The sequence below is a fragment of the Phoenix dactylifera genome, chromosome 13 (assembly GCF_051530095.1).
Source record: "Phoenix dactylifera cultivar Ajwa chromosome 13, Ajwa_hap1_PhDact_Kaust_v1.1, whole genome shotgun sequence".
Classification (NCBI taxonomy): domain Eukaryota; kingdom Viridiplantae; phylum Streptophyta; class Magnoliopsida; order Arecales; family Arecaceae; genus Phoenix; species Phoenix dactylifera.
Window position 1 is genome coordinate 8236611 of NC_143202.1, and position 27795 is coordinate 8264405.

At 35.9% G+C, this 27795-nt stretch overlaps 1 protein-coding gene across 1 annotated transcript; it reads right to left on the minus strand.

Moving 5' to 3' along the window:
• Positions 1–1319: 1319 nt before the first annotated feature.
• On the minus strand, positions 1320–22824 carry LOC103714185 (aspartic proteinase 36-like). The gene is made up of 10 exons (XM_008801355.5): positions 22435–22824; positions 22198–22327; positions 21866–22113; positions 11905–12129; positions 8153–8315; positions 8010–8080; positions 5511–5601; positions 4909–4984; positions 2015–2086; positions 1320–1648 (listed from the first exon to the last, which is right to left on the minus strand). Exons 1-10 carry the CDS (start codon positions 22647–22649, stop codon positions 1500–1502), a joined length of 1440 nt encoding a protein of 479 aa, XP_008799577.1. The 5' UTR covers positions 22650–22824; the 3' UTR covers positions 1320–1499.
• Positions 22825–27795: the final 4971 nt, after the last annotated feature.

Sequence of the window (27795 nt, forward strand, 5' to 3'; positions counted from 1 at the left end):
ACACTTCGAAGATTTCCATTTATATGCATACCCCTCTCATTATTCTACTTGCATCCAATTAGATAGATTTTTGACCGGCGGTATCAATAAATAATTATTTTAATTATAAAATAACATTATTATCCTTTTTGTATTAATATATTAAAAAAATTAATATAAAAATAAAGCTCTTTTCAATACAAAATGAAAGTTAAAATTTCCAATTATATTAGCATAAATGATAAGCGTTAAATAATACTCAAAATATTATATATTAGCACCGTCAACGAAAGTTCCTTGGAGGGAATCTAGGAAAAAACATTATGGTTTAGGGGATAAATGCAAATAATATTTTTGGAGGATAAATATGTAATAAGCCATGTCTATGAAAAAAATCCAAAGTACGTACCTGGATTTTTTATGACCATTTTATATCTAATCTTTTGCTTTACAAGTGCGTGCGCACAATATTCATAAATGAGTATACAACAGAGAATTGTATACAGAAATATGTCCAATTGTGCACAAGCTACAAGAGTAAGTATATACAATAAAATGCTAATGTTATAACACATAAATGCAAAAATACAAGTCAAACAAAGAACAGGTTATCAAATTCCCCTTTCAAATAATTGTTGATGGAATGCTGTTTAAGTGCTGTTGAAGATGTTCCCGATGCGGTGCACATGCATGAAAGCTCATCAGTACCTGATACTTGAATAAGACCTACTGCTTGACACGTTTGTAAGGTTTTCTTCTCAATGTGAGCCAGGGAATCTCTGCATCCAGCCTTCAAGACTTGATCACCTAAAAAAATATTGCACCCTGGAAAAGGTAGACATTCGTGCTCCACAGCACACAAGCGCATAAAAAACACCTCTCCATGGAGGATGCAACCAAATGATTGAGCACCATTCCCTTCGTCCAGCACCCTGTTTAAGAGACCACTTCCTGTTCCTAGCAATATACAATTCTGCAACCAACATACTGAAGAGATACTTTTTGATGTTCAATCAGGCTGTGACTTAATGCAGCAGTGCTTGCAGGGAGAGTAGCTTGACTACTGGGTCAAAGATGTGCATGATTCTTCCTGAATAGACTCGATTCTCCCGTTTATCATCATTTTAGGGCTTTGATACATCTTTTTTTTCTCTACCTTCTTTTTGGTGTGGAGAGAGTTTGTGAGGTGTTGAAATGAAAGCAGGCAAGAAGAGGGCTTTTAAGGGAAATAAACAACCATTGTTCCTCAGTCATCATGAGCTCCTAGCCACCACATAGTGTGCCTTTTAAATAAGGGGCTCAAAGCAGTGTCATCACCAGAGATCAACTCAAAGCAAGTATTCCAGAAAATAAAATGGCAAAGATCATTGACTAATGTTACGATGTGCATGGGTTTGGAACAGAATTTGCTTCTTTGTAGCTAATGGTAATGAAGGAAAGAGAATGAACACATTTTTCTAAAAGAATATGAATGAAGCAAACTCATGAAAACCATGCTATATCATTCATTGGTGAAAGTCTTAACAATTTAAATAACATATCATGATGGTCAATAACACCACCAATATGGACATTCCCACCTCCAATCTGCCAGCTGGGGATATTTTGTGCGCATCAACTATATAAATTGCTCCAGTTTTGTCGTCTTTTATTTGGATACTTGAGGAACCTGAAATCAACCATGTCATTAGCCAGACTTTGTTGACTGAACTGGAACAGGGCTGTATGCCACTAATTGGCATGCTGCTGTGCCAGTGTGGTGCCAGTGTAAAGTGCAGAACACTGGCACAATATGTGTTTTCCATGCTTAGGTGATAAGCCACTGCACACTATAACTGTGACATCGACCAAATTTAAATTACTAAATAAGGGTTGCTTTTAAAAGCGAATGCTTATTCGAGAAATCAATGTTACATATATGGAAATCTTCGCAAGTGCAAAGTAATAATAAAGAATATTATTCTTTTCTTACAAACTTTCTAATAGTTAAGTTCAACAGAATAAAGCAAGATCAAAGTACTTCTATGAGACTTACAATTGTATTCCGTCCAACCAATATCTTGATTCTCGAGGTCATACAGAACTAACTTGTTTGATAGGACTAGATCTGCAAAACAGTTTTAAGTGTGAGCATGAAGGCTTGAAAGTATGAAGACGGAAAAAGAAACAAGCTATAGGGTATGCGCTGCCGCACAGAACAGTAAAATTAGACCTACTGTTAGTATGCTGCTTGAAGATTTGCACTAGTATGACATTGAACTGCTATTATACAATAGAGTACGTTCTTTTAGTGACATATGAAATTATAAGTGCAGTGTCCATGAAATTTTTCATATTAGGTAGAGGTAGGATGACATATCTTCATAATCCCCTTCTTGGCAATCACATGATGAGTGGTATTCTCTAGTGTCACTCTCATGTCTACTTCAAAGGCCACATGAGCTTATTGTTTGTACATTTTGACATCGAGGTTTCAACTAAGAATAGAAGACCAATCATCATGCTAAAAAAGAAAGACTTTCTTAATCATCTAAACTGTTGCATGCAATTAATCAGACAGTCTGATGGTCTTTGAACTAGAAGTTCAGCTTTTTATGGTTTTTCGCAAACCACAATATGAGTAGGTTGACATGAAATTCCACAAAAATATGAACCCTATACCCTTAGAAGAACTTATGAAAGTTTCAGAGATTTTCATTTGAATATGCTTATCTTATTATCAATTCCCTGTCAAGCAGATTTATTTGCAAGACTAGGCTTCCCCTGCATAAGAGTGACTTCCAAGTAGCTTCTAACAATATGGACAAGAACTAAAGCACAGTTATACAGAAAAATCCACAGCCAAGATTTCTTCTCGTCATAACTCAACACCAAGACTCAGCAGTCCTTGTTGAAATTTCAAATTTAATCTGTTGTATTTATTTACACATCAAACAATTCAACAGGTCAAATTAGTTTTCTTTATGCAAGTAGACTCCTAAGCGCACATCCTTTATAAGCAGCACATCAAGTGGTCAGCCACTGAATGGGGGAGCTTGTTCTTTTTCACCTTGTAAGTTGGATGCCCACATAAGTGTTCAAGAGAGGTGCATGGCCTGTAACAAGCCTGTGCACTCCAACCACCTGTTCTTAATTCCTCTCCTTTTTTCAATGTTCTACATATCTCCGCTAAATCTCCTTACTTTTCCTGTATTTTCATTCCTTTAACAGATTTTTGAATGAAATTGGATGTTCCCTTGAAGGGACCACAATATTAGATCTAATATAATTGTATCACTTCTTGAGTGTAACCTTGCTGCCATCAGTAATTAGTCTTTAATTATATATCCAAGAACTAAGCTCATGCGTATCCAATTTTCCCAACTTGAATCTTGAATCCTAATTAGGGAACACCTTGTGTATAATCGAAGAAAAAAATAGACATTGGTGGGAAAGAGATTTATTGTACAAGCGTTTGTCTAGATGTTTCCTTTGTAGAATTTTTAATCAAATTATGCATATTCCCAGAAAGATTTATCATATTATCATGATGGACACTTGCAATGACCCAAGACCTTGCCCAAAAAGGGCTAGCCAGAAGGGTATTGATAGGGATCCCTGACCCTACTTAAGTTCCCAAGACCTGTACAATGCACACTCAATATAGGACTAAACGTATATCCATGAAAGTTCTCACATACTCCTCCCATTTTAGCCCAGACATCCTCACCAAGGAAAGGATCAAGTCACAAACACCATGATCGGCTTTGGGTTAGCTTCAAAAAAGCCCGTGTTGCAATGTCCCTTAGCCACATGGGCCATGAGTTAGGTTGGCTCTGATATCATTTGTGATGGCCTAAGACCTCACTGAAAAAGAGCCAGCTAGAATGTTATTAATTGGGGTCCTTGGCCCTACTTAAGTACCCAAGACGTCCCCAACGCATACCCTATGTGACTTCACACATGCCAGCTTGGATCCTCACAGCACTTTTCATTTTAACCAGGTTTCTATATTTGTAGTAGAACAAGTCTAGCATGTTACCTTAGTTTTAAGTCCTATTTCGAGCATGATTCTGTATCGGGTTAATGTCTAAAACTCCGAATTAGAGTTAGGGGATCATGTTTCCATATATGCATCTAATACATTGTCTGCAGCAGCTTGAGTTCTTCAAACCAGTTTGCTTCTATTTGTACGTTAAGCTTCAAAGTGTAATCTTGTCGATTAAATCTCCCTTCTTTCTTTCTGCTACCTAATTTCCATCCTATATCTGTTATTGTTAATTAACCACTAGATCCCAAAAGCTTAAGCTAATAGGGAAAGAGTCCACAATTTATGTCAGGACTAACAGCCCCCTCCCTCAATATGGCCCGAACCCACATACATGGAGGGACCACGATGATTGAGATGAGTCAAAATTACAAACAATGACCAAAATGAGTCAAGATAATAAGCAAGTTAATTTAGTAAATAATTAACATAGAGCGATTTGAACTTATGACCTCCAATAATCTGTGCTTTAGTACCATGCTAACTGACCACTAGACCCAAAAGTTTAAGCTGAGTTAAAAATGTATATCAGGCTTAATAGATATTGCAAGATTGCCTTAAGGGTCATGAAGCAAACTGCCATGCCACGGGGTAAAATGGCAGCAAGACTAGTGAGTATGACATGTACAATATATGATTAACTATTGATAAGTTATATCTCATTATCTGATAGTGCCTTAGAAATATAATTAGTCATATTTATGATTTCATAAGTTAAGAGTTGAAATAACTTTATATTTTTATTCATCCACATGACTTGAAACCCAAGCACTGTAATTTCACCATGCTGATTTTGCTGAGCTGATATAATGTAATACTATGAGTAATAACATTCGAAAGATTATACTAATAATAAAATTTAAAGGAAAAATATAGACATGTAAATGCATAAATGTGAGTACCTCCCAAAAGAAACACATCTTTCCCACCCTTAGACTGCACTCCACCATTTTGCCAGCCAACACAATAGACATCATCCTGAGTAGATACCAGAAACAAAAGTATTAATGAATTTTGGGAAATATGACAACAAGCATACTACAATATCTAAAAGGAAAAAGAACTATAAAACAGATAAACCATCCTAACAAACACTAATAGACATTTATAGATAATAAAATCAGGAAGCAACATCAGTGAAGATGTTTTGCACATTCTTAACAACACAAGCCTAGACCATGATCCTTTTGGTAAAACAAGTTAAAGTTGTAAATTAAAATACACAAGATGCTTCCCAATAAGCAAGAGCACTAGCTTTCAATCTAAAATCAAAATGCATGAGCATTTAGCTCAAAGCCTGAAAGCAGAACTCAAGAAATTACAAGGATGTTCCAGCATAATTCCAAGGTCAAAGCACAAATTGACATGCAAAACAAAATAAAAATGACAATCATACTCTAAGCAAACAAAAGATATAAACTGTGCAACAACAAAAAGGAAAATGCAACTCTATTAAATTATATCAAAGTTGTTAAGCATAAAAATTGTAGAGGATCATAATTACCTCATTTTGAAAAAGATAATCATGTGGATATACATTCAATGAAAGTGAGTTCTGAAAATGAAAGACAATATCAGGAAATCCATCATCCACACTGCAACAAAGATTCACCAATATATTAGTAAGGTAAATAACTATGTACTATCCTATATAAAAAAAAAAATAGTAATAAACATCTTGCAATTTTTTGAATAATACAATAATCAAACGTCAAAGGATAAGACTAGCATGATGATCCTAGTATCATCTAAAACCTAAAGTTTGCACATACATTAAACAAAACCTAACAAGCTCAACCATTGCAAGGTTACAACTCTACTATTTCAGGTGCCAATAATATGGATCAATTTGTCTTACATATGAAGCCTAATAGACAGTTAAATTAGCATTTGAGCAAGGTTCGCCGTCTCGATACTGGACCCAATACCAGTGCTATACTAGCACAGTATGAAATTTTTTTGGCATACTGAGTATCGGTATACCACCCATACCGGATACCAATGTCGGATCGGTATGGTACAGTACGTCCCATATCGCCCGATTTGGGCCGGTACAGCGAACCTTGCATTTGAGTGACAATGGGGGTTCAACAAGGAATCCCATATCATAAATAGTTAGAAATTGATATTGGATAACTAAACATATGATTTAATATCAGATATATAATTTAATAAAGGTCCTGTATCACTGTCAATTATTGGTAATCGAAATAATAGTTCTAATTCTAGTATCTTATCAATCTGTCACTCCATGAACCCAATAGTAGTCACTAATGATAATGATAGTAACTTCTATCCGCAAAAAAAAAGAAATGACAGTGATGGTATAAAATCACAAGCTATCTCCTCAATTATTATTCTGTATATAGAGGAAAGATACTTGCATTATTTGACCTATCTAAAACTTTCCACGTCTAAGCCTTAAGTGGACCCCCATCCAGGTGGTACATAAGAGGCCTCACTTGATTTTTGATGAGGGAGCCTTTGTCTAGATGGTCGATATGGACTCTTGGCCAAGTGGTAAGAGTGGACCCTAAGAATGTGAGTGGCCTCGCTTTTATTCACAATTAGGGCTCAAGGGTCCGAGTGAAACCTTATAGGATAATGTGAAACTATATGAAATATCAAAATTTGATGTAAAATGTGTTTTGATTGCTATCTTCCTGATTGAAGGATTTTACTTTCTGGATTTTTCACTACCAAAGTGATTCAGTGAACCTTCACCTAAACTTTCAAAGTATATATGGCTGGTGATCTAATGTGAATAATGAATTATCTGAGCTCTTCTTGACAATAAGTGCTTTGACTCTTTCACCGCAATTACGTTTTCTTATTGAGACTTTTGATTTTATTTTATTTAGTGAATTCAAACTTGTTTTTCAATGATAATTTGAATTGTGTGATGATTTAAAAGTCACATATTTTTCAGTGAAAACCAAATCCTGGACCATGGTAGTAGTTTACTTGCTGGGCTTTGTAGTTCACCTCATCTTTTACATGATTTTGTAGAGGCAAAGGTGAGTGACTCTAATGGGCTTTTTGAAGAAAAGAGGTCTTAGTTACTTGAAGTTGCCTTTTTAATATCTAGTGATTGGTGAAGCGGCACTAAAAACATAATTTTCATGTTGTATTGATATCATCGAAGGTAAAGCATAGTGTATAAGAGAATATGATTAAGCTGTAAAGTGGAATCTGTCTTAAATGTTTTGGGTTATAATATATTTATAGCCATATATTGATATATTGTATGGCTTCTTTTGAGGATCTTAAATTTCAATAATGTTTTGATCTTAAATTTAAACAATATTGTGATCGATTACATTGGTCGCATGTAGAATGTGTTCGAGTTCAAATTTTGGTCATGACAATGCAGGCACAAAATGAGCAAATATTGATTGCTTGGACAACAGAATAAGCGAAGACAAAAAGATTCCGATGAAGACAAACTGAACACAATGAAATACCAATTCAATAAGGCTTAAATAACTTAATGGATCAAAAGTTCACAAGTCATGAGAGAAAGATCAAAGCAAATGAGCAAAGAACCAGAAAATAAAGAAAACACCTCATGGCAAGAAAAATCACACATGAACATACAGATTCAATCTAATAAAATCAGATGAGATGCCTCAATAATGAACTAGGAGGAAAGAAAAAGTAGCAGTGATGAAGTCTGGATGTTAGATTGCACAACAATAAGTCCATAGCCAGCCGCAAGAACTATCAAAAGAGCGTATTGAATAACCAAAACAAGGATAAGAACAGCAGCAAAGAAACCTGGTAACCAAGTCATTATAGTTTAGTCTTGATATTTTATTGTATTATTAGATTATTTTTTACCAAGTTCTTTAGTTGATTTTAGTATCCTTTTCAAGTAGAATTAGCATGAAGATCTTGTTTAAGAGTTGGACTATAATCTTTACTTTGACTCCTAGAAAAAGCCCAATCATTCAAAATTAATGATGAACCATCAGAATTGAAATGTTCAGGCACAAATGCATACCTTCCGATATATTGAAAACATAAAAAGTCCTGAATGGTGCGGAAGCTTAAATTTGGCTGGTACGAGAAAATCTACACAAGAAAAATTGAAGTAAGGCATAGAAGGATCTCCAAAAGAACCAATTTGACACAAAGATCCCATACCGCATTCATTAATTGTTTATAAGCTGCCTCTGGAAGATAAGATAAGGTTGTACCACTATCAATTATTGTTCCCTTTTGGTCTCCAGTTTCAAACAAATCTGTTGGAAGCTGTAGAAAAGCCCCACCAACCTCAATTGCCTTGAGATTGACATTATAATGTGACCTGAGATAGGGACAAAATTGTCAGTTTTAGCAGACTTGGAAAGCCAATAGATAAGATGAGAATCGGTGGATAGAAAAACTAAGGATAATATATTCAGATGTTAGAGTAGCAATAAGGAAAACAAATATTGAATTGCATTAAAACCAGAGGCAGACCCCCAAGGATCTGGAAAAGGGAGCACACCTTATTTGCTCAAAATTTTCATATCATCTCATTAAAATTCCATAGGCATCCCAAATTTAATTTCTAGATTTTTATAAATAGAAGCATACGTTTTATTAGATTCTGAAATTTAATTTCTAGGATTTTATAGATATAAACAAATCTTTGATTAAATGTCTTATATATCCTTGCTTGATAATATCTTATGATAGTACTCCTTTCAAACAATCCAACAAACATGGTCTCCTCCACTTCTTTCCCAGTCCCACATAATGCATCTTATTAGAGCAGGAAATAGAAAGGCCATGCTACCCTGTTTATCATCCAAAAAATCATGGAAGCAGGATCCATTAATAAAGAAAAGAATCCATTAATATCACGTTCCAATATAGACACACACATGACAGCTTCCCATACCAATTTTTATTGGAGATGCATGATACCTTCTGATCCTGATTTTAGATTGGGGATGCATGATAACATCATGGCCTGATTTAGATAAGAGAGATATAGTATTTTCTCAAGAGAGGAACAAAGAGAGACATAGAGAGATAGAGAGAGAGGAAGGGAAGGAGTAGTTTAAGGTATTTTTTGTGCCATTCTCTTAAACTTTTTCTTAATTATTCATTGACCTTTTTATAATCATGAAATTTGTTAAACAGATACAAAATATTTCTTCATTGTGAACTATATATTCTTGCGCTTCTTTCAGAAAAATAAATTCTTAGAATTTTTATTGCACATGCATGTTCATAGAACTTTCAACTATAACTGCTGATATTATTCATTTATTCATTTATTCTTGTAAGTCATAGCCTTTTATATTCTCAAACCTTTTAGATGCTCTGTTCTAGTAAATAGATTATAATTATTGGTGTTAGTGTATGCTCCTCTATTAGCAGATCATGACAATTCTTCTCTCTTGAACCTTTTTTCTTGTTATATTAAATGAAGCATGGAGAAGCCACCCTTTTGCATGATTAAAAAAAAAAAAAAAAATCTCTACAATTTGCTGATGGGAGTAACTTCTGGAATTGCAAACCATCTTGCCCCAAATTAAAAAAGGGAAAAAAGCTATCTAGTTCCAAGAATTGTAACTTGGAGCATCCAATTAATTTCTTCAGCTGCTTCAAAATATTAAGCGCAACTTCAATACATATTTGCATAAATAAATATCTTTTTATCAAAATTTTTAATCTTTTATTTTCAGAAACTAAACTTTTATAATTTCAATAATGACACCCTAGGGGTGAAAGTAGATCAGATAATATCCGTCCGGATCCACTTTCGTATCCATATTCGTATCCATAAAAAAAAATGGATATAGATAGATAACTATCCGATCCATATCCAAATATCCGATTCCATTTGTAACCTTGTTTAATCTTATATGGCACTCATGAACTTTTAAGAAAAATAAATGACCATATTAATATGTTATTAACTTGATTTATCATCCACTTAGTAATATCTTTAATTCTATAGTCATAAAGTTTAATTATGTGATTTATATTCGTATTTATATCCATACTTTCGGTATCCAATTTGTATCCCTATCCGTTTAAAATAAATATAGATATTAATTTTTTTATCCAACTAACATCCATATTCGTATCTCTATTCATCAAACAAAACAAATATGAATATGGATATGCTAGTATCCAATCCGATTTCAGCCTTACCTCCTGCCCAAAAAAAAAAGAAAAATATCCTGGTTCCATCTCTAATTAAATCATATGTTACTTGAATTGATCGGCAATAGCATACCAAAACAACTCCTGAAGCCCATCTCCAAGAACAATTCTTCCTAGCCCAAACAAGGAAATATATTACAAAAGGAAGAAGATACATTAATAGAATTCTCAAAATAAATCAAAGAAATGAAATACAACCTTTTTTGTGGACGAGGATACATACACACTGTGTGTGTGTGATGTCCAATGTCATACCAATCTCCAGTTGTCAATTCCTAGTTCTCTACGAACCTTGTTTGGCCATTCACTGAACCCTATCCTCCATCAAGACAAGATTCTCCAAATCCATAGTATTCACCAACAAGTCCCTAGTTCACCTTCCAATAATTTTGAATGCCCCTCCTTATAAAGGTAATTTTGGCCTTCTTGCATAACCAGCATATAACAATCATTTACATCATCTTGTCTTTTACAGTGGAAACTATCAAGTTCTTTCTAACATATTCCTTCTAAATTCATCATTTCTAATTTCTCCACACCCCAAGAACAACACTAGCTTACAATGTATCAAGACCTAATCTTAAAGAGCCTTAAATATCTGAAACTAATCATTGAGACCTTTGTAGTAAATACACTAATCTGTTATCGTTCATAGAGAATAAACACCAGAAGATGACTTTATAATAAAAAATGAGCAGCAAAGCAATGTATAAATATGGAGAAAAAGGATTAAAAAGAAGTCTGAGAAGAGAATTTAAAAATTAAAAATTTGAAGGAAAAAAAAAAACAGGCCTCCTACCCAAATGCCACAAAATTCTTGTTAAAGTAAGCACACAATATATCCTCTGGTCAGGAGCCCAATGTTAACTGGTGTATCACATGTATATGTACGCCCAAAACCAACAGACTAAAGCCCAACTCACCAAATCATCTACATAAAATCCTTCAATTAGAAAACATGCAGTTACAAAAATCAATTATAGTTAAGCTCTCATATCTTCTGCAGTTTCCAAGAAATGCATTATATTAAGTCATGTGTAAGCAGAAAACACTGCCTCCAACAATTTCTCAACGGAAAGAGGCCACTCCAATTAAATTAGATACCTTAGCATCTTATCTTCTCTTCAGCACTAATCTCATTTACATTTAATGCCAGTAAAACACTATATGCATGTTTTAACTATTGAATTTAAATTTCTATTAACCTTCTATTCGGCAGAAAACATACACTAACTCATTTCTTGAAGAATGATTTAAATCACAACACAGGATGTTAATGTTCCATCTAGTTAATCTAGTGATTAATTTAAGTCACAACACAGAATGATTTAATTTAGTGTAGCAAAGGCATTTACTCAGAATCTAATGAAACAAGAATGACATCCCAAAAAATAAGATAAAATAAAACAAAGTTTCTTTCGTGCACATACATGCATAGCAGATTCTCACATGCACTTTTCTAGCATTTCCTATTCCAGTAAATTATCCAACTTTCACAGACAAGCAGATAATTGTCAGTCTTACTTGATGAACATGATTATTATGCTATACAATGAGTATGTGGGTCCACAAACTCATAGTTGTTAAGCTCAAAATATGTTTTTATTTTTATACATCCAGCACATAACATTTCATGAGTAAAGAGGTTATTGCAGCAACTATATTATGAATAAAGCAATTAAAAACTAAAATACAAACTAGTTTAATAGCTTGGTTGTTCTAGCATAACGTACATATTGGGTATCAATGGTGTTGTTTTCACTTTGGGTTCCACAACATTTCCTATAGCAAAAATTCCGCCTCCTTTTACCGTATCTAAGCAATGAGCGAATACCTTCCTCACTTTTCCAGCAGCAGCTAGTTGCGAGATCATGGATGAGTTTGACTGCCCAAAACCAAAAATTCCATCTAGTGCTTCATTGGATGAACCTAAATCCCCAGATTGTTCTGCACTACACCTGTACCAGAATGACATTGTAATTTGCAAAGGAAGATTGATAAACTGCATGAAAACAACCAAGAGATCATGCACCGATAAACTATCATATAAGAAAAATACTAAAACTTCAAGGCATTAAGGATCTATTTGGCCAAATTCTTGCATCAAAATATCAAATCAACCACTTATGTGCAGGAAAAAAAGAAATAAACACATAAAATCAAATGGCTAATTTTCCATTTTCTTTCTGTATTCAGTACATGAAAACCATTTCTCATAGCACGATCAAGTCAAGAGTTTACTAGTGAAAGAAATGTGTTAAACTTCCAATATCTTATAAAATAACTACCTTGTAGAAACTTGATTATCATACTTACAGGCAGTGAAAATGAAGCAGCCTGCTCTCTAATTTATTGTCTAAAAGATATAACTAGGGGGACATGGATGCTTTCAAGAACACCTTAGATAGATGTAAGGAGATGAATGGATTGTGTAGAGCTTAATCAAAAATCAGACAATTATCTTGATTTCTTTGAGGACATCTCTGCATCAGCTTTTCGCATTTTTGAGGAATGAGGTAAATAGTACATTACATATCCTACAGATAACCTCTTGATAAATGACATCCATGCAAAACCAATCACCATCAATTATCAACTGATGTACCTTCTTCTAATACCTAACTTTATCTACCTTCATCCTCTTCCTCTTCTTTCCCCTCTAATCTCTCCATCCTTTTTCCACTCCCTTCTCACTTTTACTTGTGCTATCTACTAGGAAATACTGCATCAGACTTTCTTCCAATCACCACTTTATTGAAGCCCACAACCTAGCCCACAGCCACCACATTATAGGGCCATCCTAATTGCAAACCAGCACCAGCAGAGGCCAAGCTTATCTGGTAGCCAAGAAAGCAGGTGCAAATTCACTCTAAGCCCTAATCAACCCCTCCATATCATTTAAAATCAGAAACCTACAGCCAACTCATAATAAACCCCAAAAAATCATTTTGTTAGCCTTCATAACCACAATCTTAAATACAGATTCAAGCCTTAACCCTGTCCATTTTCCTGATCCAAACTAGAATCATAAACCCATCCGTGTATCTGCAAAGATCTATGGCAATGAGACATCAAATTGGTGGAAATCTCGTAAGTCCAAGATCTCACATCCAAAAACCTGCCAAATGTATGCTGATGTTCTCCAAATATAGGACTACCTTATTCCCTAATATTCCTTATAATTGGACCTCCATTTGAACATGGTTGTGATCCATGTACTTTTTTTGACTTATCTTTCCCTTGCATTTCCCTTGCATAAGATCATCTGTTGCATATTTATTATGCTCACATATTGTTTAATGTTGTGGATTTAAGTCATTCCGACAGTCATTTGAAGATCTACAAAATGGATTCATGGATACAAAAGAGACAAAACTTCAGCTTAAAATTTTGTTATGACCAGAAAATGCAATTAAATTTAACTATGAAGATTGGAATCCTAAAGCATAATGAATCTAATACTTGAAGCCTAACCTACAGAAAGTTATGATTTTTGGAAATCAACAAGTCCCAAGTGCAAGTAGTAAAACATGGAAGTTTCAGAGGAAGGGGAGTGAGTTGTACAGTAAGAAGTAAGAGTGGTAATCATGTCTTAAGGGATTTGCTGATTAAAAAAAATACGTTGAGACTAACACTAGATAATAGAAAAATGAAAAGGAAAAAAAAGGAACCCAAAGAACCACAAGAAGATTAACTGAGGAAAAGATAAATTGGCATTGCCACCATGAATGCCACCACAGAGGCACCTAGGAGTTGCACCTAGGGTTCATAGAGTCGCAATTTCAAATCATGCTGTTACACACTGTGTGATGATTCATGCGGATGTGTGTTTAGTCTCACATCGGTTATTTACTGGGTAGATCTTGGGTACTTATACAGAATTAAGAAACCCAAATAATACCTTCCGATTAGCTATTTTGGATGAGGTCCTAGGTTGTTACAAATGATATCAGAGTGGACCCAGTTTATAATCTATATGGACTAAGGAACACCACAGTACAGATCTATTGGGGCTGATCGTGGTGTTTGTGATTATATTTGAATGGATTTGAATCCTTAGCCTGATGAGGACGTCAGGACTTGAACGAGGGGAGTATGTGAGGACCTGTGCAGGCGTGTATGTAGTCCCACATTAGCTATTCGCTGGATAGATTTTGGATACTTATATAGGATCAAGGAACCCAAATTATACCCTTCAGCTAGCCATTTTGAGTGAGGACCTGTGCGGGCATGTGTTTAGTCCAATATCGATTTTTCGCTTGATAGATCTTGGGTACTTATATAGGATCAAGGAACCTAAATAATATCTTCCGACTAGCCATTTTGGATGAGATCCTGAATTGTTATAAATGGCATCAGAGCGGACCCAGCTTATAACCTATATGACTAGGAAACACCGCAGTACGGATCTATTTGGGCTAATCATGGTGTTTGTGATTAGATTTGAATGGATTTGAACTTTTAGCCTGACGAGGACGTCAGAGCTTGAACGGAGGAGAGGAGTATGTGAGGATCTGTGCGGGCGTATATTTAGTCCCACATCGGTTATTCGCTGGATAGATCTTGGATACTTATATGGGATCAAGGAACCCAAATAATATCTTCCGACTAGCCATTTTGGGTGAGATACAAGAAACGGGAGCCTCCTGCAGGCCCTTCTTGGTCATTGTAAATTTAGGAATAAAAAAGAAAAAGGGAGGGGTGAGGAGGAAGCCTTCTCTAAACAAGAACTCTTATTGCCACGTGAAAAACGAAAAGTTGACTATTTATTTTCAAATTCATTAACACAACAAAAAAGGAGAATAGAAATAACTCAAACAATTTGTACCCATGGAACTCCTTAAATAAAGATGCCAAAAAATGTTAGAACATACCTTAATGGACTTTGGAACTTATCCAACCAATCTTATAATCAAGGTTTTAAGTCCCGGCAGAACAAGGGGTGTCCCAGTCGTCCCGACCCATTCCTGTGAGAAGATGGGACCGAGATGGGTTGGGACTCCAAAACTTGTCCATGCGGGGAAAGAAGAAGAAAAAATGAAAGAAAGAAAGGAAGGAAAGATGAAGAAAAGGAAAAGTGAAAAAAAAGAAGAAAAAGGAAAGGAAGAAAGGAAGGAAAGAAGGCAGAGAGGAAAGAGAAAGAAGAAAAAAAAGAAAAGAAAGAAAGAAGCAAAGGAAGGAGGGTACGGAAAAAGGAAGGAAAAAAGAAAGTAAGTAAAGAAAGTAGAAAAGAAAGAAAGAAAGAAAAGGAAAAGAAAGAAAAGAAAAGAAGAAGAGGAGAGATATGGAGGGTACCGATGGTACTCTCGACCGAGACTGCAGCCAGAATGAGGTGGGACAATGGGGCATCCCATTCCATGGAGAACTGGGACACCCCCATCCCACGGAATTTAAAAACTTTCTTATAACTACAATGGGATTTTTGATGCTAGTCCTACCCAATATAGAGAATGAAACATCTTTTAAATAAAACTCTAAGAATTAATAAGAAAATACAAATAAGAAGTAATTAAAAAGCATACTAGCTCTAAGGTCTTTGATACGAAAATCCTTTAACAATGCCCTAGATTAAGAAAAAACATTGGTACAAGATAGGTCAGAAGAACAATGCAAACCCAAGAAGGCAAGAAACCTGGTGCAACCAGTCCTCCAACTACAACACCAGACCGACCCACCAAGAAAATGCAACTTAAAATTTGGGAAGGAGGCTAGGTTTATGGTATGCCGTACCGGCCCGAACTGGGCATACAGAGCGTACCATACTATACCGATTTGGTATTGGTACCCAGTACGGATGGCGTACCAACACTCGGTATGCCAAAAAAATTTCGTACCATATTGTACCGACATTGTGCTAATGTGGCACCGGTACAGAGTTCGGTACCGAGACCGCAAATCTTGCTGGGTCAATTGGATAGTTTATCAGGTTAATATTTCAACAGATTCTAGAATTGCACAAGACAGAGGCAATCCTGAGAATGATAACTAAAACATCAAAAATGGGTGGAGCTGATATCTAAAATATCGCACAGGTAGGCACTTCAAACATTGTTCCCAGCAAGATTTGCCTCCTACACCAGCTTTGTGTCCAATTCTGCGTATTTCCAGGTCACTCCATCCTTAAAGCAAAAGGAGAAAATATCGATGGACATGATTTTAGGTATTCTTAAGCACTTCAATCAATGATTAAGATTAGCTTTAAGTTTACATTAAAATTCTTCTTTTTCATTTATAGAGAGCTACGTAAAAAATATTGAATTTAGTTTTGGGAGTTCTCAATGCTGATTGTTGAGATTTGATAAATTGAAATAAGTAAAGCCTGGAACCTTCTTAGAGGGAGTTTTTCAGCATCATCTTCTTCCTCTTCTCTCTTATTCTCTTCTTGTTTGTCTCTTCTCCAACCACTTTTTCTCTCTCTTACATAATTAGGTATTAGAGAATGTAGGGATTTCAATAATTTGGTATTACAGCAACTTTGTTCATCGGTCGCATATCTTCTTCCTCCACTAGTTTATACAGCTGAGGAATGTTACCTCATAGCATCAAGCATGGATCTATAGTTCAAGTAAGCAATCTTAAAGTAAAGGATAGCTAGCGTTATATCAAGGATGATAATGAAGAAATATATGCAAGAAAACCTTTTTTCCTCCAGCTGGATGGATAATCCATGTTGATAAAGTCCTCCATCTGTATTATTTACTTGGGATTTTTTAATATGTGGGTTCAACTCTACGCACTCTCTCAAAGTTGCAGCATTTAATTTTTCTATTAGAATTTCAAAAGAATAAGTTCCAAATAATGATTGATGCAAAATAAAGGTTTTCATCCGCACAACAAAATCATGTTCAAAATGTTCCACCAATCATGCTTATCATGACAGTCATGCGTCACATCAACATGCAAGAAGAATCCATGACATAGAGCATCATGTACATCCCTGTGTTAGAGATCAAACTCATGATTACTCTCACATTGAGAAGTGCATAAAGCTTAAAGTGCCCAAGTTTCAGGGAAAGATGAACTGAGAGTTATTCCTTAACCAGTTTTCTAGTTGTGATAAATTCTGTGGGTAGCATCAAATTTCTGAGGCTCATAAAATTCAATTCACAACTCATTGGAAGATCAGATTATGTGGTTGATCATACAGCAATGCCCATAGAAGAGCAGGCCAAGACATCACAAGATGGTAGAGATGAAGGCAATCTCAAAACAGAGCTACACCAAGGAACGGAAACCATGGAAGTATACACATGATGATTCTATGAACTGGCGACAGATACAAGGTCATTTGAGTCCACAAAACACTCGGTGCAAGATGTTGTCTATTCCTAGACCAATTGATCCAAGGAAAGTGGCTGGAGCATCATTTGTGACCTACCGGAGAACAAGAAATGAAGCATTAAAAGAACAGGATGAAGAAAAAAACTCTATATCCACATAGCACTTTCTTAGACGTACGAAATTCCAAGGTGCAACTATGGAGCTAAGAGATAACCGTGGAAAGCCAGATGAAGGATTTTCCTTGAGTGTTTCTATTGTACTTAGAGTGGATATAGATCCTTTAACATTCACAAAAGCAGCAGAGGGTTAATATCTAATTCTACATTAAGTCTTCTTTCTTCCTTGGTAGATCTCTGTCTCATTGTTGAGCAATGGGACACACTGCTCCAAAACAAAATGATATGGAGTCCCACTACTGTCATGCCAAAATTTATTCATGGTTTCATCCGGACAGCTATCTGAGGACATATTTGAACAAAGCATGCCTAGCTCTCCTATTTATTTATCGAAAATCAGTGGTATAAAAATAAAATGATCAGAAAACAAAGACCAAACAGAAGCTTCTTTGTCTTGCACAGTACACCATCTTTTGTTTTTTCAGAACTACCATGACTTTAGGGGGTGAATTTTTTGAGGGAGAAAATTTTCGCCAACTGTTAGCCACCCACATTGCCATCACTTAGAGCCACTGGCTTACGTAGTGAATGAAGCCTTTAGTTAACCAGCTCCTCAAGCTCAGTGATAGATCCTGTATTTCCATGGCCATCTAGAAAGGTCTTACAATTAGTTATAACCGAGGAGCCTAGTATCAACCAAAGATAGGTTGTTACTGGATGCATAATCAAAACCGTAAAAGAAACCATGACCTTAAGTTCCAGCAACTAAATGGCTTCAGTAGGAAAAGGAGTAGAAGATAGATGCAATCCTGAACTATTAAAAATAACCCAATCTTTTGCTTATAAACATCAACACTAGCTTTGATCAACGTGGTATGACAAGCATTCTAGACACAAAGTGATGTGTTGACATTGGGCCTTAAGAATTAGAAGGAGAGATTAAGAAGTGAAATTTGTTTGGAATCATCCTACAACAATGAAAATGATGAACAGGTTGCCATGGTTCGCTTTGAGCTCCATTTGGAAGCATGAAAATGGACTAACTAGAAAATGAGTTTGACCATAAAAGTTGTTGCAAAAATGACCAACGAGTCATAGAAGATTGGTAATTCTCATACTAAGCAATAAAAGGATTTGGAAAAGTTATTTCTAAATCACATTCTAAACACTTAAAAACTAAATTGCCCAACAATATGCAATTAAGATCACATTATCTTGCAACATGCATCGACTTTTTCTTCTGCCAATTGTTCTTTGTTTGCTTGGAAATTAAGAAAATAAAATCTTAACAAACATCTTCCATACTCCAAAAGAATCAAAAGAGACCCTCTTTTGTTGCTAACATACACTTATTAGCAATAGGCATCCCACTATCTACTAAGAGCTAGCTTTATAAACCAAACTTCACCATTGGCTTCTTCCAAAAAGACATGTATATTCAAAAACCTTTTGATTGGTTTGCAGTATTTTTATTTTATACTTTCTTTAAACAACTCTTTTAAGCCTGATTCGAAATCCGAGCACAAACTTTGTTGGTTACATTGCATAAGTCTAAGCCATCTAAGGCTCTATTTGGTAAAACTTTTGGGAAGCCCAAAAGCACTTTCTAGCCAAGAACTTTTGGATGGTATAATGGTGTTCAACAAAAAATCTGGAAGCTGATTCAGCTTTGTCAGAAACCTGAAAATGTCTATTAGAGAGAAGATCTATTTTGGAGCTTCTCTCCAAAAGTGCTTTTTAGTATATGTTGACAACCTGTTTTGACTTTAATAAATTTTTTATGGTAACCAAAATGCCCTCAAAAAAAATCTCATAATTGCATCTATTATATTGTATCATATTATATCATATCATATCATATTATATCATGTCACATTATATTTCATTATTGTGCTATAAATATATTATATTATATCATATCATATCATATTATTGTGCTATAAATATAATATTGTATGACATTACATCATAATAATATTATATTATAGAGTTTTTTTGCATGAATGCCTTTTTAAAAATTCAAATTTGCATGAATACCCTCTTCAAATTTATAATTATTTCTAAACCCTCATAAAATACTGTTTTTGCACAAATGCTCCTAATATAACGATTCTTCTAACATCGTTAATAAAAACCATATTTATTTTAATTAAAAATAAAATAAAATTTTGAAATTACTTTTATTCCATCGCGATCGTTTTATAAATATTTCTTTTTGCACATCTACCCAATAAGGATATTTTAATCATTTTAATTTGAAACCATTAATTTTTTAACAACGTTAGATAGCATGGGTACATATGCAAAAATAAGAATAAAAAAAGAATAGAAAAGCAAAACAAGTATTTTACGAGGGTATACATGCAAATATTAGTTTTGTAAGGGTATTCATGTAAAATTCGATATTTAGGAGAGTATTCATGCAAAAAAACCTATATTATATTATAATAATATTATACTATGTAATAATATTTTAATATGCAATCGTACATTATTATATTACATTATATTACAATATTATATTACACTATGAAACATTACAGTAATATTATACTATGTAACAGTAGGTTACTATAATTATATTATATTGCGCTATATTATAATGATATTATATTACATTACAATATTATATCATATTATATTACATTGTAATTATATTATACTATATAATAATATTTTAATATACGATAATATGTAATATTATATATTACACTTTCATGTACAATACTGTGCAATATCCCTTATTGTCATTTTGTCATATCAAAAGCACTTTCTCAAATTGATTGCCAAATACATGCTAAAGTTTCATAGCACTTTAGAAGTGTAATTACCAAACAGCAACCAGCTTTTCCTAAAAGCTCTACTACCAACAGCAATTCCAAATAAAGCCTAAGAGACTTTTCATCATTTTGTTCTAAGGTTCATAATCTCGGTACCAAACCCCATGCCAGTATTATGTAGATATCGTGTTGGTATGCCTAGTACAGAAGTTAGTTTAGCATACCAAGACTCAGTTTGCTCCTTAATCGATATCGGTATGATATAGTACACCTCGTACAAAATCGTATGCACCAGTATAGTGAACCTTGCTTTGTTCACAACTAGGTTATCATAAAGCCTAAACAATATAATCAGGATCGGCGAAACCGTCCCAACCGGATGATTTCAGCTGTTTCGAGCCACACAGGCGGCCCGCCGATATGGTTTCGACAACGGAAACGAAAACCGTTGCCGGAGGCAGAGAAAGAGAAGGAAAGAGAGAAAAAAGAGAGAGCGAGCGGGGAAGGAAGAGAGGGAGAGGGAGAGGGAAGGAGGCCGGCGGAGGCCGGTGCCGGGGTAGTAAGAAAAAGCTGCGGTTGTTTTTATGTTTCGTTTGAAACAGAAGTTCAACTGCTTTTAATTTTGCGACTTTTAAGTGAAGTCGACAAATTACTTGCCGACTTACTTAAAAATAATAATTTTTTTAATTTCGCAATTTTTAAGTAAACTCGGCAAGCGATTTGCCGACGTCACTTAAAAATCGCAAAATTAAAAAAGCAGTCGAACGGCTGCAGCTTCCCCTTGCTACCCTGGCGCCGGCCTCCGCCACCCTCCGCTGGCCTCCCTCCTTCCTCCTCTCTCTCTCTTTCTCTCTCGTTCTTCCTCTCTCCTGCCTCTTCTACTGTGTCGGTATGGACCCGACGCGGCATGGCGTAGACTCGTACCGACTCGTCCCATCGAAAAATCAGGACGGTGCCCGGTACCGAGTCCGCCGACGTTAAATATAATCATTTCTACTTCTATTTTTTCAAGCTCTATGATACACCAACCTTATTCCCCCAATGCTCATATTCTCATACCTCCTCTTCAATGTCAAAAATATTAACCAATGTGTGCTCTCATGTGCTATTCCTTTCAAATATCTAAGGTGTATGATGATTCACCTAACATTCCAACTGATCATATTGTTGTTGCTAAAAAATTCTACTAGAGGCATGCTCCTCTAACACAATGTTTATGGAATAATAGAACCAAATGAATACGAGTTTATTGAGGAGTGTCATATCTTGAGCCATACAAGTATATCCTCAAGTCCATGCATATACCAACTAAATGTGCATTCCTTGTCATGCAAAATATCTAAGATACTTGTTGCATGCATCTTTTGTAACTAAAGAAGATACTTTCTAGCAAATTATAGCAATTATAAGTAACCACCTAACAATAACAGCCTGAACACGGGGAGAGGGAAAAAAAGATTATGCACATTTAGTTGCTGTTACTCATTTAGCTCCAGAATCCGGAGAATATCACTCACCCAAATGAAACACTTTCATTGGCTGGTGTTGTTTGGTGATTACCAGAGACTTGGTTATACTGCACAAAATCTGTGACAAATAATCCGGCAGTCGAGCTCCCATCTCCATACAAGACCCTGTATTGGCATGGCGTACCCTGCGAGCAGCCCTGCATCTCACCCCCATACATGGACGTGCAGAAATTATCATCGCAGGACACCAGACTTGCGCTGTTGGAACCCTTCGGGTCATACAACGTCAATTCTATCTGCACCAAAGACCCATTCCCAATCAAAGCATTTGAAGCTTGAAAAAATGAGATCCAATGCAAGGAACAGATACCAAAGCATACCCCGATATCGCTCTTCTTGGGGCAGCGGGTGCAGGTGACGCAATTCACCCACAGAATGTCGCTTCCAGTGTCGACCTGGACGTAATACTTCTTCGAAGGCGTTCCAATCCCGATTTCCGCGTAATACAGACTACAATAAGAAGAAAACGGAAAGCAATTGTTGAATTCCATCAATTCTTGGGTGATCCAGATAATAGTTAGCAATAACAAGAAATGAATCAGGAATTGGAGGCGGACCCGGTGTCGGTGGGGAGGCCGACGCCGCCGATGGGAATATCGACGGCGGAGAGGATCCGGCCGTGCCGGCGGCTGTCATGGGCGCGAAGATCGGCGATGGCGCGCTTGCGGTCGAGGTATTTGTGGCGGACATGGAAGACGCCGGTGGCGTGGGCGACGGAGGCGAAGGAAAAGAAGAGGAGGAGGGAAAGGAAAAGGGGTCTCCGTGGATCCATGAGAGACTCTTTTTGTTCCCTCCTTTTATTAAAAGGAACTTCTTACTCTTCGTTTCTTTTTATTCCCCTGTTGATGCGTCGTGGAAGGTATCGTACAAAGAAAAGATTGTAGGGAGGGATTTCTTTTTTATTATTATTTTTCTCTGCGTTTGAGAGGAATTATTTCCTCCCCAAACGAGGAAACGGGGAAGAAAAACCGGGTGAGAAGGGGAGCGGCTTCCACGGTTATTCTGGCAAAACGATTTTATATTTTTACTCACAATAATTAATACATACGAATTTTATATTGAGAGATAGCTAGATTAAGTCTAGATCTCTTCTCATATCTAATCGGATTTAGATAAGATGATGTAGATCTTATATCAATAATTTAAATTATTGGATATGATTTACCATATTTATATTACTTATATATCAAAAATTATATAATTTGGAGACATCTATAATTTGAAAATAGATAGTTTATATAACACCAAATTAAGTAGTTTGTTATATGAATAGTTTAAAAATAGTATAGATCATATCCAACAATTTAAATCATCAATCAATATAAGATTTTTATTGTCTAGTATAAACTTAATTGAATTAGATTCACTCGAATGTAGCTAAATCCAGCTTTCTCTCTATATATAAATATATATAATTTATTTAGCTCATTTGAACTGACTCAAGTAATTTTTAACTTAAAAGGTAAAATGGTTTGTATAAGAAAGAGGCTAGGTTTGAATACTTCAGGAATTAGGTTTCTATTAGAATTAAACTGTAATTTGAAAATGAACTTATTTTGTATATAGTGGGTGAGAATATCAGACAGCCCTTAAATAAACAAAAGCTCCCTGTGTTACGACGGGAATTTGAGGACGATTAGTTCCGTTGCCACCGGTTTAGGCGTATTCATTTATGCGAATCCAGATCTGCCGTCCGCATGTACGAAAATCACTACTCATCTATCATCCGTGATAGCCTGTATATAAAGTTTTATGCGGCAATCACACCTCCTAGAATATTAAAATTCTCTTTATGCGGACTGGGTGAGTGGAATTGGGAAGCTTCGGTGGCGCCTTGTCCTTCCCTCTGGAACGCGGCATAAATTCCATACGTGTCAGCATATCAAAAACCACGCCTCGGTGTTTCGTACTTCCGCTTTCTACGCCTCCTGATTCGTACGCGGCGAGGTAAGCACGCGGGGACGCAGAAGAGAACAGCGGCGACCGGGAAACGGGAGCATGGATCCGCCGTTAAATGACGACGCAATGGTTGATGTCTCCGTCAACGGTCCATTGCTTTAGATCAAAGGAAGGCTAGCTCTGGCGGTCAAAGATGTTGGGATGTCGCTGTTTCTATTTCTCGGAACTTAATAAATGGTCCTTCTTTGACCGGAATTTACCACCAAGTTTCTTAACCATCGTCATTTACCTTTAAATCTCCTACATAAATATTTATAGAATTTGCAAACACTTACACATATATTATACATACTTATACTAGCTCTTGCGCGTAGATATATTCTCTCTACATACAATTAGATTACCCTTGGGTATATTTATACATGTGTGTACATAGTTATTTATAACTATGTAAGTATTGGAGAATAAGTATATGCAACTGCTAGGACTGGAAATTAAAGAAACTTAGAAACTTGAGGCAAGTGTTTTAAAATCTTAGTCAACGAGGACTAAAAATTATAGTACCGTGAATTGAGGACTGGCAATCAATGTGCTATTTTTTAGAAAAAATTACTTAGACCCCCTCTTAACTTAGAGCCAGTTTTAGTGAGTACTACTCGAGCTTAAAAAGTTTCAAAATGATCTTTGAACTTAGGTAAGAAATTCAATTTGATCTTGTCATCCATCTTCATTTATCTTGACCTTACGAGATTCCATCATACGATAGTCATGTGAGATTTTTAAGACTAAAATACTTTTGTTAAGAGCGGTTTAGATGGAGAGGATGAATGAGGCGGGATGAGGACAGTGACAAAGTTTAGACTGGAGGAGGAGGTATTGGAAAAGAAGGAGATCATGGGAGTGGACAGGGCTCAAGACTATGTTAGATGGAGAGGAGGGATGTGAAGAGGAGGTGGAGTTGTTGAAAGAGAAGGAGATAATGGGAGTGGGGCTTAGGACCAAGTTAGATAGAGAATAGGAGGGATGAGGACGGCAATGGAATTTAGAGATGAGGAGAAGGTGTTGGAAGAGGAGGACGAGGTGGAAGTGGGTAGGGCCCGGGATCATGTTAGATGGAGGAGGAGGAGGTGGTGGGAGTTAGTGGGAGTCGAGATTTGGTTACATAGATAGGAGGGATGAGGATGCCAATGGGGTTTAGAGAGGAAGAGGATATGTTGGAAGAGAAGGAGATGGTGAGAGTTGATGGATCTCACGTAGGACCAGGTTAATTAGAGAGAAGAGATTGAGAGGAGGGATAAGGATTGTAGCTGAATTTAGAGAAGAGGAAGACGAGGTGTTAGAAGAGGAGGTGGTGGAAGTGAGAAGGGTTGAGAAGAAGAAAAGAGAGAGTATTTTTTTAATAAATAAACTATTCTAGTAAGGACAAAATTATTGTTTATGATGGCATATTAATGGCACTATATGTCAGATGGGACTCAAAATTGTTTATACCCTATTTTAACAACTTAGTTGGAGAGTGTCTAGTGGACAATGTTAGGCGAAGTAAAGATATATAGAAATCATATAACTTTCGTTGGGCTAGATAGGATCCGGCCAGGATATATATTACTTACAATGGTGCAGATCAAAGAGGTAGAATTCGGCCATGATGTTGATGAGTAGGCTGACGGATCACTCTCAATACAAGGCATATGAACTCAAATGACCGGCAGGAGTAGGCTGAAATGACCAAATTGGTCTTCAAGATATTTTCAAAGTGCAGAATACTATATTATAAGCGGAAGTAAAGAGGGACGGCTAATATAAGATGTTTGAATAGGTCAAGATTGAAAAGATATGATTATCAGTTTGATAATTAGTGTAGAGCAATTATGTTGATAAATGTGCATAATGGGAAGACAACTAATGTTAGTTATCAGAACTGCTAGAAGTAGAGCTCAGACATGGGTAGCAACAATCAAAGTGGATAGTTGTAATATTTTAGTATAAATATGTGTGTAAAGGAATCTTCATCATCCAAATGAATGCATTTTATCTTGTCTTAGCTTACTAGTAGCTTTCTACCTCAGGAGTATTGTTAGCATAACTTAGATGTCTACCATCGTAACCCAAGCCACACCTATATCCTATCCAAATCCATATCCTTTAAACGGTGGTGTAATGGTAGCGAAAGTCCTTGAAGGTTAAGGTACCTCGGTAGCATATACAGAATGATGTTCTGGATACCCAAGACAACAAAAGCATATACAAAAGGTGTCAGACCGATTTGAACACTTCGGTCAAGGACATCAATCGTCCCTTTGTAGATGGGTGGCAACTTGATTGCCTTATGGTTAAGAAGACTAAGGGGCAACCACATCAAAAGAAGAAACTAGTCTTGTTCGTATATCATGTGCATTGAAGTTTTATCCCAGGGGCATTATCATCTTAGTTGTACATGGAGATCCTATAAGATATGGAGTTTAATCATTTGAATGATCAACTATCGTCATGTGGATTATGGGTAACATAGATTTTGATGCTATACAAAAAAGTCACTAGAAAATCAGAGAAGTGATAAATTTGTTCTAAAAGTAGAATGAAAAAATTGTATTATATATTGTCTAGTAAAAAAGGAATTCTACTAGAGTTTTAGCCAAGAGGTCAACATAAACAATAATACCCTGTTATCATAATTCTGTTATACATGCCTCTTATACTTCTTTTCAGTATCTCTCACTCATCTTGGAGAGCTTTGGACACTAGCTCAAAAGCTACTCTTGTTCTTTCTCTAGGAGTTGTACTTCTCAGTGGATGTCTGTCAACTCTACTTCAAGGGACTCGATCTGGCTAGGTTGGCTAATTGATAGTGATTGTCAAAAATTTTGGCTAGCCTAATCTGCCAAGGGATAGGTTGAACACTGAAGAATACTGATGCCTAAGCTATTTGTTGGGAATTGTATCCTAACTGTCAATCGTCAGCATATTGATGATTGAATTTTGTAAATGAATTGACAAATTAATAAAAGTATTATTTGGCATTATTCATCATTTCATCTTCAAATGAACTCTTATATGATGAAGTCCTTAGGACTTATGTTATGATAAAGGAGGATTTATCTTTGAGTCCTTAAACTGGTTCACGACCAAATGATATGTTGTTACTAGGACGACAATATTATCGAGATTAGGTCGTTGTGTGACATATACGTTGGTTGTCCTCTTAACAAAGGAGTGTGGAGATACTGGTATGCCATACAGGTGAAGTGTAGGAGTACATTTCACTGAACGTGACCAATTCCGGAATGCTCGACTATCAAAAAATATTCCGAGTGAATATGGGTATAAGTTTGGCCCTCTGACCTGAGATCGCAACCTGTGACTAGCAAGCAACTCACTGTACTTTGGTACCGGACTACCTGAATTTCTAATTCAGTGACGGAAGGTCACTGGGTGCAGTCAAGTACTTGCGTAGTCAGTTATGAGTCGAGATGGAATTGACCTCTCCTGAAAATAGGAGATAATGTCTTGTGATTAATTTAGCAAAACCTTGGCCAGGGTAATCCCAGTGAGGAGTTACGAAATATCTAAAGTTAATCACATAATGGATGTACTAATTGTAGGGTTGACAGTGAGTTCTAAGTCATCCTGGCATTAGGAGTCAAAGGGATTAAATTATACAGTAACCATAGTACAGGATTGCAGAATATTTGCTTCGCATATATTCGGCCTATCCGGACGTCGAGTACTATTGCTAGATGGCCACATCGATTAGTATAGAAAGACGTTCCTATACTACCGGCTTAGGTTCGAACCTATGAGGTCACATGCATAGAAGTTTCTAGGTTGATCAAATGGCTGATTGATGATTAAGAATCATTCAGGGGTAATTTGGTCAATTCGATTGACAAATTATCCAAAGCAAAAGTTACATTAAAATAATTATTGAATTATTGGAGGATTAATTAGAAATTAGATTACTAATAAACTCAATTTGATTGAGTAATTGGGCTTAGGTAGAGCCAAATTAAATATGATTC

Coding starts and splice junctions, on each gene's coding strand:
- LOC103714185 (XM_008801355.5), bottom strand. CDS start 22,649: ATGGATCCACGGAGACCCCTTTTCCTTTCCCTCCTCCTCTTCTTTTCC. Junction 12,130..21,865: donor AATGAAAGTGTTTCATTTGG/GTGAGTGATATT, acceptor ATTCTGGTACAG/GTGTAGTGCAGAACAATCTG. Junction 1,649..2,014: donor TGGTTGGACGGAATACAATT/GTAAGTCTCATA, acceptor GGTTGATTTCAG/GTTCCTCAAGTATCCAAATA.